The sequence below is a fragment of the Balaenoptera musculus genome, chromosome 14 (genome assembly GCF_009873245.2).
Source record: "Balaenoptera musculus isolate JJ_BM4_2016_0621 chromosome 14, mBalMus1.pri.v3, whole genome shotgun sequence".
NCBI lineage: Eukaryota > Metazoa > Chordata > Mammalia > Artiodactyla > Balaenopteridae > Balaenoptera > Balaenoptera musculus.
In genome coordinates, this window is record NC_045798.1 from 10,536,883 (window position 1) to 10,551,332 (window position 14,450).

The 14,450-nt window shown below is 45.4% G+C and overlaps 1 protein-coding gene across 1 annotated transcript in view; it reads right to left on the bottom strand.

Moving 5' to 3' along the window:
* Nucleotides 1–11,165, bottom strand: part of CCDC60 (coiled-coil domain containing 60) — a 165,860-nt gene extending 154,695 nt beyond the window's left edge. The window contains exon 1 of the mRNA XM_036823211.1: nt 10,687–11,165. Coding sequence (XP_036679106.1) covers nt 10,687–10,776 — 90 coding nt within the window. The 5' untranslated portion in view covers nt 10,777–11,165. The remainder of the gene's footprint in view (nt 1–10,686) is intronic.
* Nucleotides 11,166–14,450: the final 3,285 nt, after the last annotated feature.

Genomic DNA, 14,450 nt, shown 5'->3' on the forward strand with positions numbered 1-14,450 from the left:
ATGTCAGATTCATGTTCTCTCAGATTCCTTGGTATCTGTCAACAAGCACTGCTTCCTGAGTTTTGAGAGGACTTTTTAAAAAGGTCTAAAAATATCAGAGAAGCGGTTTGATTAGTAGAGGATGGAATCAGCCAATAAGCAATAGCAACATAGGCGACAGCTATGTGCTAATTGCCTCTTGGGCACTTTCTTCAAGGGCTCTTGGAAATAATACACTTTAGTCATGTTACCCTTTTGGCTGCTTTTTCCTGAATGTATAAAAAATGACTGGCATGGGAGTCATCATCTCTGGAAATGTCAGCATTTAAATGTTTTAATGCTTGATATTTGGGGGAGCCAACGGCTTCGATTCCTAAGTGGAAACATGAAGAGATAGCGTTCAATGAGCACCTACTATCTGCCAGGGGTTTTTCTTAGCATTATCTCATTGATCCTCCCAACAATCCTACAAAGCAAGAACTGTTATTTCCATATGTGAGATAAGGATACTGAGGCACAGAGAGTAAGCTTGCCCACGGTCACACACATAGCAAGTGTTAGAATGCTATCCCAATTTATGGCGCACCCAGCACATGCTGGTGCTGTATCTGCGAATAAAACATTTGTGGCCTTTGTCCAAGTGGAATTTACAGTTACCCAAGGGATGCGTTGCCTCACTTGGCATGTGGAGCTATCCTTGGTCCTGAGAATAGAGGCTAGAGAATATTGAACTTCTACCCAGGGCCAGGCATTGTGCTAGGCTCTGGGTATAGAACTGTGAGCTAGGCAGGGTCCTTTCCCTCAATGAACTCCAAGCCTAGGGGTGGAATCGGACAAATAAACAGACAATTATGGTCGGGGTATTTTATTTTATGTTATTTTTGATAGAAGATAAAAAATTCAGCAGGTCAGAGCCTGGATTCAGACTAAATCCATTTAACTAGATACTTACCCAAATTATTCAACCCAATTAAGCTATTTACCATTATCAACCTCTCAGCCACACCCCCCCAGAACCTCATTCCTCATTAGCTGGGCTTGTCTTCCTCACCGTTTTATCCAGCAGGTCTTGACAGTGTATTGACCCAGCATCAAAATATGCCTTTCTTAGAAATGTGACTCTAATTAGAAATGGCTTATAAATCTTCACTGAAATGAGCATTATTTAGAAAGGTGCATCTAAACCACATGCAGGGGCTCCCCTTCCCTACCTCGTCCTTAGCTGTGTTTCTCTTCCAGAAAAGCTCACAGGCATATTTTAGCAAGAGCTCAAGAAAATGCAAACGTCCTTGTCTGTGGTCACGGGGCGAAGCAGTCACATTCTTGTTTGCATCGCCTACAGCTAAAACTGGCACTTTCCTTTTTCTGCCAGGAGGCTTTCAAATATACTCTTTAAAAACTGCACCAGCAAACGCCCCTTTTAGAGAGATACTTGTCTACTGCCCCTTCTTACTGCAGTCAACCAGGCTGATCTTAAGAGCAGAGGATCTCTCTAGTTAGTTGGTCCTGGATTCAAATCCTAACTCCATCACCTACTTTCTGGGTATCTCTGGGCAAGTTACAAAACTGCTCCAAGCCTCAGCTTCCTCATCTCTACAAACAGGGACAATGACAGCATCTGCCCCACAGGATTGAGGAGTTAATTTTAATAATATATGCAGAACACAGCAGATGCACAATAGATGCTTAATAAGTGGTAGCCATTATTTGCTCTCTAGAGTCATATGGCAAGGAGGGAGCCTCCAAACTGCCACGTTAGAGTTCCCCGTTCTGCATATGGATATCAAGAAACTAGAGAGGTTAAGTGATTTGCCCAAAGTCACACAGCTAGGTAGGGAAAGAGCTGATGTTTGGGTCAGACCTCCTAATTCCGGGCAAGGGCCACAACCACCCCACCACTGTTCAGAACCCTGGAAATATCTTGCCATGGAAAACCACAGTTTGGGGGAGGGGAGAATGTTCTAGAAGGAGGAAGAAGATGAAAGGCATGGCACCCTCAAAAACCAGTATGGCTTCCAAGTAGACCAAGTAATGAAAGATGAAGCTGGAAAAGTTGGCAGAGACCAGATGACGGAGAGCCTTTTAAACCTTATTAAAGATACTAATCTTCATTTTGAGGGCACTGGAGGGCCATTAATTGTTTTAACCAGGGAAATGACACTTGCAATAAAAGAGAATAGGTTGGAAGCAGAGTTAAGGTAAAGAGGGCAGTTAGGAGGCTGGTGGAATAGTCCAGGCTAAAGGCGAGGGCATCCTGGATCAGGTAGCGACTTCGGGGAAGGAGGCAGTGTCCATAGAACACCTGCCCTGAGGCAGCTGTTTGAACACAAGAGGTGATGGAGGGGGAGAGATCAAAGAAGAAGCTCGGGTTTCTGCCTGAACAATTGGGTACATGATGGCGTCATTTATTTAAATGGGGAATGTTTCACCATCAGATAAGCATTCAGCTGGGGAAAGGTATTCAGGACTTCAGTAGCCCTGTACTGCCATGGTTCTCAACTGGGGACAACTTTGGCCCCCAGGGGGCATTTGGTAATATCTTGATGCATTTTTGGTTGTCACAACTGGCATCTAATGGCTAGAGACCAGGGATGTTGCTCAATATCCTGCAATGCACAGGACAGCCTATGGGTCCCAAATGTCAGTGGTGTCAAGGCTGAGAAACCCTACTCTGCTGAAATTCCAATTCTTAAAAGAAGTAAAATATTAGAGCTTTCTGGTTATTGAAAGGTTTAATGGGAATTCATGGAGCTAAGTCCTCCCTAATTTGACAACCCTCCAGGGTAGAAACTTGGATAACTTTGTGTGTGGAGAAGGAGAATATGTAAAGATTTATCTACCGGAGCTCTGTGGGAGAGCATTTAGTCAGACAGGGTACCAAGAAAGAACTTGTTCCCTGGTGGAGAATGGCAATACACCCCCCTCACCCCGATGCATTAGAAAATAAGTTCCAGCCGTGGTTCAGTGTCTCATATCACCCCAAGTTCACATCCAGCCAACGTTGAAGATGCAGATCAGATGGCTTCACTGTACCTTTCTTCCTATGATAGAACTTGTTTCTACCTCCAAGCTCTTAAATATTTTTCACCTTTCTTTTTGGTACTTCTTATTTGCCATCTTGATTCATGGTTATTAATGAATTTGCTCTCCAACAGAATTGTGGGTTTCTGGAGAGAAGCCCCCAAGTCTGATTCATATTAATGCCTCTAAAACATCTGTCACATATATTTAATAGACACCCCAGAAAGTGACCTTGACCCTGTACTAGGCTACAGTGGGGCGTCACTTTCTGTTTTTTCTGCCACTGAGCTACAGCCAACCATGGACCCCTTGAAGCCCCTGACAATACTGAACCCATTCCAGAAACCATCCCAGCTGTATAATCTTCCCACTTTGTGAAATCCAGAAATCCCAAGGCATTTCCAGGCTTGCAAATAGATCACCAGACATAGCTAATTTTTGAGTTATTAAATAAAACTGCCTAATGCATAAATTCCAACTTAGAAATACATTAGATCAAAGTTGAGCCCGCAAGAAATTTTCTCGGCAGAGTTTGAAAACAGGTATTCAGAAGGGAAAATGCCACCATCTCATGATAGAAGGTATCCCATTACTGGTGATTATGATTTTGAATTTAGCTGTCAGAAAGATCTCTGAGAAAAATATGTTGATTTGTTCAGTCTAAGCAAGGTTTAATTGGCTTCTGTCAGATTTTATGTAAGTGCTACTAGCCGCCGAACCCCACATGGATTCTGCAGCTTTTGAATTTAACAGCTGATGGCTGAGTCTTTTAGAGGCTGCAGGAATGCTGAAAGGGGGCCAAGAATAGGTCTTTTTCTACAGTTGTGCAAAGGCTTGTCTAACCAGAGATTCTTTAAGCTCCCTGCTCCCCAAACGGTGAAAACACAAGACGGTAGGAATAAAGATGGTGCATATTCCACTGTCTTGGCTCTCCATGTTATTCCCTGTAAGTATATTTTTCAGAATTTCCGGAAGGTTGTCCCATGTTATTGTCTTTTCACTTCTGTATCCTCGACACCTAGAATCATGCTTAGCACATACCTGGAGCTCAGTAAATATCAGCTGAATGAGTGAATGTTTCTTCTGGCAGCCTCTACCCTTGCCCTGAGCCCCACAGCTCTTTGGTGGATTCTGTGCTGTTTTTTAATGTACTACTATGGGGCTTCCCTGGTGGCCAATGCGGGGACCTGGGTTCGAGCCCTGGTCCAGGAAGATCCCACACGCCGCGGAGCAACTAAGCCCGTGCGCCACGACTACTGAGCCTGCGCTCTGCAGCCTGCGTGCCTAGAGCCCGTGCTCCACAACAAAGAGAAGCCACCGCAATGAGAAGCCCGCGCACCGCAACGAAGAGTAGCCCCCTCTCATCACAACTAGAGAAAGCCCGCGTGCAGCAACAAAGACCCAACGCAGCCAAAAATAAATAAAATAAAAGATAAATTTCTATAAAATAAATAAATAAATAAAGTATCACTATGGACAAGTGCCCTTGACATTTCTAAGCAGTTGTGGTGCAGGCTAGGGGATGTCTCTCTTTTTCAGGTTACTGCATTGCTTGGGACCCCCAATGTCTGATTTTTTGTGCAGCCATTTGTGCCAGTTATTGTTGATTAGTCAACCAGACACCCATCTCCAATACCTTCACCTGTCTCTTGCCCCTGCTTTCCACACTCAGGTTAGATAACACATTTTCCCAGCCATTCTTGCAGTTAAGAAAAGGCAGGTGACACTGCTCTGGCAAATGAGACATAAGAGGAAATATGCTGGGAAGTTTCCTGGAAACCAGGCAAACTTTATTTGCCTCATAAAAGGGGCAAAAATAGCTCTTACCCTCCATTTTTTCCTCTTTCTACTGGAATATGAATGTAATGGCTGGAGATGGGGCAGCCATTCTGTGACCATGAGGGAAAAGAACCTACCAGTCCCAACATTAGCGAGGTCTTCCTGAACCAATGCCAGCAGGCATACAGCTCCAGACTTCTTACGTGAGAAAAATAAATTCACATTTGTTTATGTCACTGCTTTTCGGTTTTTTTCTTACTTGCAGCCAAGAATGATCCTAATTGATACACAGGGTTTTCCTTTTTTCTTACTTCCTTCTGGTTCTCAATGGCATTCAAACATGAGCAATGGGACTGGGTTGAAAGTTAAATCCAAGGGACTTAAATCATGCTCGGGGCACTCCCTTTCCTACAACTAGGATTTTTTAACTGGGTCAAGCATTTCTGCCATCAGAATGAACTCTCTCGTGCAAGGCACTTCATCCTTCATAAAAATACACTCTCACACTAGTTCTTAAAAATATCCCTAGACTTGCTTCTTCTCCTCTACCCTTAAACTGGGACTTGGCCTCACTAACGAGGGACCCCACTCTGTGACTTTACAGTTAATACTCAGCTTCCTCCAGACTTCATATCTGGGCTGACTATGTCTTCAAAATGGTGATGGAGGCACATGTGTCCAGTCAGAGAAGAGAGAGGAGCATGAGTCATAATAATAACAACTGTCATCACTTATTGGGGAGTTCACTGTGTACCAAGTATTGTGCTCAGTATTTCAGATGCATTATTTTATTTAATCCTTCCAAAAGATGTATGTAGCAGCTCCTATTATTATTCAGCCCATTTCACAGAACCTCATATTAGTGTCAAAGAGGGGATTCGAGCCCACCTTGTCTGATTTCAAAGGCAGAGCTCCTACCTGGTCACTAGGTTTGCATCACATCAACTAGACTCTCTGATGTGTTTCTTCTACCACTCCTCTCCCCGCCCTCACCTCCCCATGCGCAGCAGCTGCCTCTTTGCAGATGAGTGAAAGAGCTCGCTTCATTTTGTCCGGCATAAAGAAAGTGCCTATCATTCTTCCTGTGTCAGGAGGTAATGAACACACGCCTTCCCCGCACCCTGACTTACCATGGAGGGAGCCGACTGTCACATGGGCCTGCAATTAGACACAGCAAGATTTGCCGAGGCAAGCATCACCAGTTCAAAGCACCAGGGCATGAAGAAGACAAAACAAAACAAAGCAACAACTTAAATTCTGCAATTGTCTCAATGCAGTAACAATGGAGCCAGAAGAATCCCTTGGACAGAGAAAAGGGCTCATTACTATTTTCCTGGCCTGAGTCACGAGTTATAATATAAATGAAGGTGCAGCTGGCTGGGATTCTTCAGAACTGAATCTCAAGCGGTCGTCAGATCTTTTATTTTATTTCATTTTCCAAGGTAATCACTGATACAGTGCGGGGGGGCACAGTCTCCGTGATTAGAGGCCAGAGAAATTACCCAGCACTGAGTCCACTTCGAACAAAGACCAATGACTCACTACTTACATCTTCAGGCCACAAGCTCTCCTATCTGGACAAAGAGGAAAATCGTTTCATGTTTGCGATGGACATGTATTATGCTGGGAGTTGAGGTTTCTCTTGCTGGGGAAACCTTTCCTTTTCTGATTCCAGGCAGACCAGCTGGATAGTGGGCTGAACTTCTGAGATCTTTTCTGAGTAACTCCATTCTCACCATAGGGGTGGTGGCAGTGGGGCGATAAGAGGGTGAATGGTAGGGGACGGGGGTCAGAGATGCTCAGGCCAAGGTCTTCTCCATACACAGGACTCAGCATAGCTTTCCACCTTCTCCCTGAACCTGCCAACTTAACTCTCAGCAGAGAACTAGACTCTGGCACTCTTCAAGCCTCAGTCTACTCAGATGCAAAAGGGGGTAATAACTACACCTCTATCACAGAGTCAATTAAAAGATCAAACCACACCATGTCATAATGGCTAACATTTCATAGTATTTACTCTGTGCCAGGCCCTGTTCTAAGAGCTTTACCCATATTAACTCACCTAATCCCCACAGAACCCTATGAGACAGGAGCATTTTTAGCTGGATTTCATCCATTCTAAGATGAACATTTTCTTTCCCCATTTCAACATCTCTGAAACTGGGGCGCTTCTTATAATTGAAAGTAGGTCATAGTTTAATCAGTAGAGTTTTCTTTCTTGGTGGCGCTCACACAAAATTGTGATGCCTCTTGAAACGGAAGATGTCTTCGTTAAAACACAATGTGACTGTTTCACAGAGGAGGAAACTGAGGCACAGAGAGGCACTGATTTGCTCAAGGCCCCGCACATATAGTTGCGGCGAGCGGGGGCTACTCTTCGTTGCGGTGCGCGGGCTTCTCATTGCAGTGGCTTCTCTTGTTGCGGAGCAGGGGTCTAGACGCACGGGCTTCAGTAGTTGTGGCATGCGGGCTCAGTAGTTGTGGCTCACAGGTTTAGTTGCTCCGAGGCATGCGGAATCTTCCCGGACCAGGGATCGAACCCGTGTCCCCTGCATTGGCAGGCGGATTCTTAACCACTGTGCCACCAGGGAAGCCCCCTTTTTTTTAAAAAACTATTTTAATTAATTTATTTTTGAGAACCTCCTCTTTTAATCACTAAGCTAGGGTATCACCGAAGCACCCAGTCTAGTTCCTGGCTGTTTCAGGATCTGCCCAAACTAAGGATGCGTCTTTCCTCTCTGCCACCAAGAGACAGAGCTTATGTAAAGGATTCCACACCTTTAGAGTTTTTGCCAAACGCCGTTCCTGCATTTCCATTCTAGAACATGGAGGGGGTGTTCTAAGTGCCCCTCTCTTTTTTAGTCTTTTCTAAAGAAGAAAATGTGAGTCCATGATAATCTACACATGCCCTGCTCCCTCCCTCCCCCATGGCTAATCCCATTAGATTTCTCTTTTGCTTCCTTGGGCAACAAAGGGAAAAGGAACTCCCTAAACAGATTAGGGCACCTGACTTAGGGCAGGCTAGAAGGTTTCCTCAACAAAAGACATTCGAGCAGGGGATTTGCATACATTATTTATACTCCTTCCATCAAAAAATCTACATGAAGATGCTGTGCAAGGAAGGGTCCCATCATAACATTAGTTATGATAAAGCAACTTCCATCCCCATGAGAAGGAAGATGGCCAGCTTCCGCGGGCTGCAGGACCCTTTGGGGGTCTCCCCACAAGTGTCACCTATTACACCAGTGCACGGGGACTCACAGGAAGTGGCATTATCATGTAGCCCAGCTGGTCTCACCTTCCTCCTCTAGAAGCCAGATCCTTCCTCGGATCACTCCTCACTGGACATTTACCTGGCTGCCTGGCATTTGTTACTCTTTTTATGTGGCATTCCTCTGTTCCCCACCCCTGCCCTGTCCCCAACAAACAACCCTGAAAGCTATCTGAAGCCGGTGAGTATGCCTTACACCTTCCCTTTGCATCCCCCGTGGTGTGTGCTAACCACTATCGCTGTCTGCTTAGCATGGAGAGGCAGGGAGGGCTTGAACTCTCGAGCCAGAGAACTCTTGATTTCAAACCCTTGCTCTGTGCCTTGCTGACTGGGAGTCCTTGGGTAAAGGACCTGTCCTCAGTGGGCCTTGGTATTGCCATCTATCTCATGAGGAGGTGACAGTTCATACCTCCAAGTGTTCTGGATGGTTCTGAAATATCACATGTAAAGACTTGAGCTCAGAACCTGGCACGTGGTGAATATTCAATACATGCCAACCATCATCATTATTATCGCCACTGGTATTAGTGTGTTAAACCAATAAAGCTGCAATTTGTTCTTAGTGTGATTTACACCAGAAGTTGATTCTAATCTCTACATATTTTCTTGTGACTGGCCACTTTCTAGTCAGTCTGCTTTAGATTAATCAACGCTTTACGGTAGCTCTAAAAAGTTGAAATTTCTGAAGGTGTGATACTTCAAATGTGAGCCAGGGACACCCTAGGGGCTTCATTATTTTCTAGACAGTGAGGCAGGGGCAGCAGGATTTCCATGAGTTTTGTGCCTGAGGTCTTGTTTATCCAACAGTTCCCTGGAAGCCTGCTTCCCATCTCTTGACCTCCCGGAGTCCTGCCTATCCTCCTCTCAAGAAAGAAATGATCATTTCAACCTCTGCATCTACCTCCACTTTCCTCAATCTCTCTAACCCAAGATGGAAAACTGTATTGCATTTACTTGGCTACATGACCTCTTCCCTCCCCAGTCTCCCCCCACACTCACCCCACACACAAACACACACGAGTCTGAGTTACCTGTCCTCTGCATTCCCACCGCACCCAATGATACATCCCCAGCACATTAATCATCCTGTATTACAATGATCTGTTTCTTATCTCTTTTACTTCCCATCCCAAACAGACACACTACAGATTGTGAAAATCTTTAAGGCAAGTCTCTCTCTTCACAAGAGCAGGTATTTAGCACACAACAGAAATTCAGTAAGTGTTTGCTAAATGAATGAAACAACCATGTAACGAAAATCTAGGAAGTGCTAACTATGTGTCAGACTCTATTCTCAGGAGTTTTGGACATATCATTGAATGCTCACAGCAATCCCATGAGCAGGTATTATGATATTCCCATTTTACAGACGGCAACACTGAAGCAGAGAAGTTCCGTAACTTGCCCAAGGTCACAGGCCTGCCAAGAGGCAGATCCAAGGTTCAAGCCAGGCTATTTGGGTCCACCGCCCACGTGCTCACACTCGTCGCTGCTTCTGAAATATCTACCTCATTCCTCGTTCCTTCCTTCCTTCCCTTCCCCCACTGCTATGCTGGGAAGTTTGTTCCCAGAGGGGGCTGCTCTGGATAAAACCCACTTCCGGGTAGCTTTTTGAGACAAAAGGAGACACGTGAAGACTGCATCTTGAAGAGTGAGCTCATTAAGAGGGCTGAGCAATGAGGGGTGCAAACAGCTGTGTCAATCCTTAGGAAATATCAACAGAAGCTCAGGAAGGCTTTGGACCACCAGGTAAGCATGGGTGAGTTTCTCTTCTGTGCCCTGACTTCCTCCCAAGCCCTCCTTCCTAGGGCAGGACCTTGAGCCACAAGATATGCCACTGTGCGTGGACCACTGTGGGCCAGTAATTGCCTTTGACCCTCTCCCACTGTTCAGCTACCTTGGTCAATTAGTGGTGATTTGGGGTTTTGCAGATACAATAACAAAGACACGCTTAACAAAGACATAACAGGCCTGCCCAGTTGTGATCATTTAAAAACAGCAACAACTTGACTCGGGCACTAAACACATACTGATTTTTCTTCGTCTTTCAAACCAACAACAGTATTTCTTGTCCCATACACACATTATCAAGTGTTAGCATCGCCATGAACAATTTCCGTATCTTACTTAGTCCTCACACTGTTTCTGCCTAGTTGGTGTTCCTGTTCTTGTTTTGCAGACACGAGCGAATAAAGGCTCAGAGATGCTAAGCAATTTATCTAATCTCAATAGCTGCTGAGACGCAAAGTCAGGCTTCAAACCCCGAAGTCTGACACTGTAGTCTCTCCACAAAGAGAGAGGGTGTGCACGTACCCTGAGCCCAGCGGATCTCCGAAAATAATTTCTTCGATGGCAAACCTACAATTCATCTTAATTTTTTCCTGATGTTCTACAGTGTCACTGCCGATTTATTCCATCATTTTGGAATTACTGGCTAATAGGATGGCCCAGCTCCCCGTTCTGGCTGGTGTTTTCAGTCTTCACGAGTAACCAACCACTGATAGCAACGGGGATGTTTCCCGACAATTTAATTACACCGTGATTCTTCTTTCCCCCCTTCCCTTGTTGGTCTAGAGGCTAATTCCTATTTTTCGTCTTGAAAACACGACTCCTTTCACAAGAGAAGGGAGACTCACCTGCGTCAGAAGATCTGAGGCATAAAAGGGCCAGAGGGCCCCCGAGGCAGGGGAACTCTGTAGCTTCTTGGTGGCTGGTACCTTGGTCATCTTGGAAATCCTTCAGGCTTCCCTATGCTCCCCAGGGAAGGTGTGTGTGTGTGTTTCTTCCAGAATCTTCTACCTCAGCAGTCACTGGTGTCAGGGGCTCCAGCAATTTCTCCCCGACTCGCAGGTCCTAAAGACACAGACTCCAGACAGGTTTCTGACTGGGGAGGAATGGGAAAGCAAGTCTTCTGGGTTTCCCTCCAACAGGATAAGGAAGTCCCGGCAGGTTGAAACCAGGCAAGCCTGGACTTACTTTTTAGACAGTCACAAACTTTTATGAGTTTTTCCCCGTTTGGGAAGGGGATACCTTTGTCTTCCAGAAACAAAAATAAAATATGAACTAAAAAAATAAAACTCCACTGACAAAGTCTGAGGGGGGCCCATGGAGGGGCCCGCAGACATCCACCCCGAGGCTGCGCGCCCGCGGAGAGGGAGCGACAGCCGCGGCTAACTGCAAAGCCGGGGGCCCACTCGGTCGCCTGGCAACGGCACGCCCCGTGGAGGGCGTCCTCATTGGCTGGGATTGGTGGGGGCGGGGTCGCGAACTCGCCCACGCCGTTGGGTCCGTGACTGGGAGCGGGCGGCTGGCCAGGGAGCCACGTTCTCCAAACTCTGGTTTCTCCTCTCAGGCCTGAGGACCTTGACCCTTTGTCTCCGTCTAACTACAAGCGACTCCTTCCTTCCTAACTACCCTGTCCTGCCATAGCCCGCCAGTGATTTCTTGTGCCTTGGGGTGGGTAGATCAATGTGGGCCTTTAGCCCCGCAATTACTTTAACCTGAGGTTTCTCTCCTTTATCCACGTGACAAACACACCTACTCATCCTTCAAATCCCTCATACACACACACACACACACACACACACATATACACACACATATACATACACACATAAATGTATACATACATACGTCTATGTGTGCATGACAAGTGCTTGGAATGTGCTAGATACTGTGCTAAGTGTCTTACATATATTAACTCAGTCCTCACAGCATGTCGTTACGGAAGGTATTTCCTTACCCTCTTTTACAGACTAGGAAACTGAGGCACAGAGAGACTGACATCTTTAAGGTCACACAGAAAGTGTGTGAACTGGAATTCAAAGCCAGACCTGTTTGAGTCTAAAATCCAACCTCTTAATCACTTAGCCTCATGACCCTGGATAAGATGCCTAATGTGGCTGAAGCTTGGCTTCCATTTCTTTCAAATGGGGAAAAACAACTTCACCACAGGTGTCAAGGATTAAAACAGATCATTATGTAAAGGCTGAGCACATGAGGAGTCCTAGTTAAGTGGCAACTATTATTATTAGGTCCTGACACCACATTCCCAGGAAGAATTAGTCATTTTTGCAGTGCAGTGTTCATTTCACAGCAGATATTAATACTAATATTTATTGATCACACGCTCTGTGCCAGGTGCTCTACTGAGCGCTTTACATTAACTCATTTAATCCTTCCACTAGCCCTACGGGGAAGGTTCCAGCTTGCAGATTGATTGCACATGTTCTGATTTACACGCTTTATCCTTGGCATTATTTCACACTGGTTCAATCTGACTCTTCTTTTATTTCTAACCCTTGAGCTGCTGAGGATTATGACGTCACCACAGCCGCACGATGACCTCACCTTCTCTTTAGCAGGCCTTGCTGCAAGATGACCCTCCAGAGAATACAAATGCCCAGCCACACAGCTCCAGATGCTGATGCTTAGAAGTCGTTCTTTTCCTGCCATTGTCCGAAGACTGAGTCTGACCTTTCTTTTTACAGGAAGTTTTGGTCTTCCTGCTTCCTTTGTGGGCAGCATGACGCCATCAGCAAGCACTTTCAGAAGGATGCAGGTGAACTGAATTGTGTTCAGAAGATGGGGCTGGGCATGAGAGGGGATGAGGAAAACAAGATAGAATGAGAAATGTTCAGCCCCGAGCAGAACAAAGGGCTGTCTTCATACGGCTTTGAGGGACAGGCTTGGCAAAGAAGAGCTCAATTAGTTTTGTCTGAGCCCAAAGAATAGGAAGAAGGTTTCGGCTCAATATGAGGAAATACACGGCAGAACACTGTTTTAAAAGGCATGAGTCCTGGAGTCTGGCTGGCTTGGCCACGGAGCAGCCTCAATGATCGTCTCATAGGTCTATGATGAAACCAAATGGGTAAGTCATGCGAAGAACAATGCCTAGCAAAAAGGAAGTGCACAATTAATGTTAGCTCTTTTTTCTTTTGTTATTAACACCCACCTGTCAGAGCCATGCAAGAACTGGAAATAGAAAGGGCTCTGGAATAGAAAAGACCTGTGTTCAAATCCTGGCTGTGTCATTTACTGGTAATGAGATCTTGGTCAAGTCATTTCACCTCTGCAAGCCTCAATTTCATCATGTACTATATATAAATAGTAATGGTGATGCCCACTTTGTACAGTTGGGAGGACTAAGTGAAATGATGAATGTGTAGAGCCTAGTATCCAGCAAGGGCTCAAGGCATGCTATCAGTAGTTCCCTTTTCGGTTCGTGAATGGGTATGTTCCATAGAGAGAGAATGAGCTCCCCAGCACTAGAGGTATTCAACCCAATAAGGTCATATTCTAAGGTCCTGGGGGTTAAGACTTCAACATGTGAATTTGTGGGGAGACACAAATCAACCTATAACACTGAGCTGCCTCAAACTAAAAGCTCACACAGTGTTGGATAGATGTTGCTGTGTTTCCCTCAAAACTGTAAAATCTTCCTATCTTCTCCTGTGAATTTTCTGTGGCACCCTGGGTGCCTTGGTGCACAGTTTGAGAACCACAGGGCTCCAGGCCTGTTTTCTTTGAGCTGAGCAACCTTTTTATGCAAGAAGTTAACACCCACATGAGTAGACATAAAAATAACGTCTAATGGGAGTTTGTTAATACCTTGCCTCCTGGCCCCTAAGGTAGGACATCTCTGGAGCATGTTCTATAGTCCCCCAGAGGTCCCCTTCAGGACTGCCTTGGGGCAGCCCCATTGCCTGTAGCAGTTGCCTGCTCACCAAGCACCCAGCATTAGCTTCTTCCCTTTTCCTGTTTCACTTTCCCACTCCCCTTCTGGTACTGCCTGGATGGCCTCCCAAATATATCCAAATTCTTGTTCCGAGGTCTGCTTCTGGGGAACCCAAGCTAGGTCAGTGTTGACTGGGATAACCAGGAGGTCAGACTAAGTCAGGTCTGGAAATCTTCTCTCTTCCTCATCTCATGACCTGGACTTGCTACCTTCTTGGGTCCTCTTGCCCCATAATCACCTTCTTACCTCTGCTCTCATGGATACATCTCTAGGAGTTTCTGGATATTCTCTGCATCCCTTAAACACGGAGAGGCCAATGTGTTTTCAGATATGCAAATATATCCCCCAACAGTGAAATATTTGACAATTCAGATATGAAGTGATTGTTTAAATCTTAATCCCTGGTTGATTTATGCAAAATAGGAACTGAAAGACGTGAAGCGACGGGTGTTCTCTCCTCCCAATTCACCAAAAAGAAAGGCATCTGAAGGGATTAAAAATAGATGTATCAAGTAGAAGAAAAATTTTGGAATGTGTCGGACGCCAGCTGGGGTAGCCAAAGTGAAATCTCCAAATCTGCTAAACACTTGAATTTCAGTCAGTACTACATACGTCTGACATTAAAAACCTATTCGAAAAATCATCATTTTCTGAATATCTTTA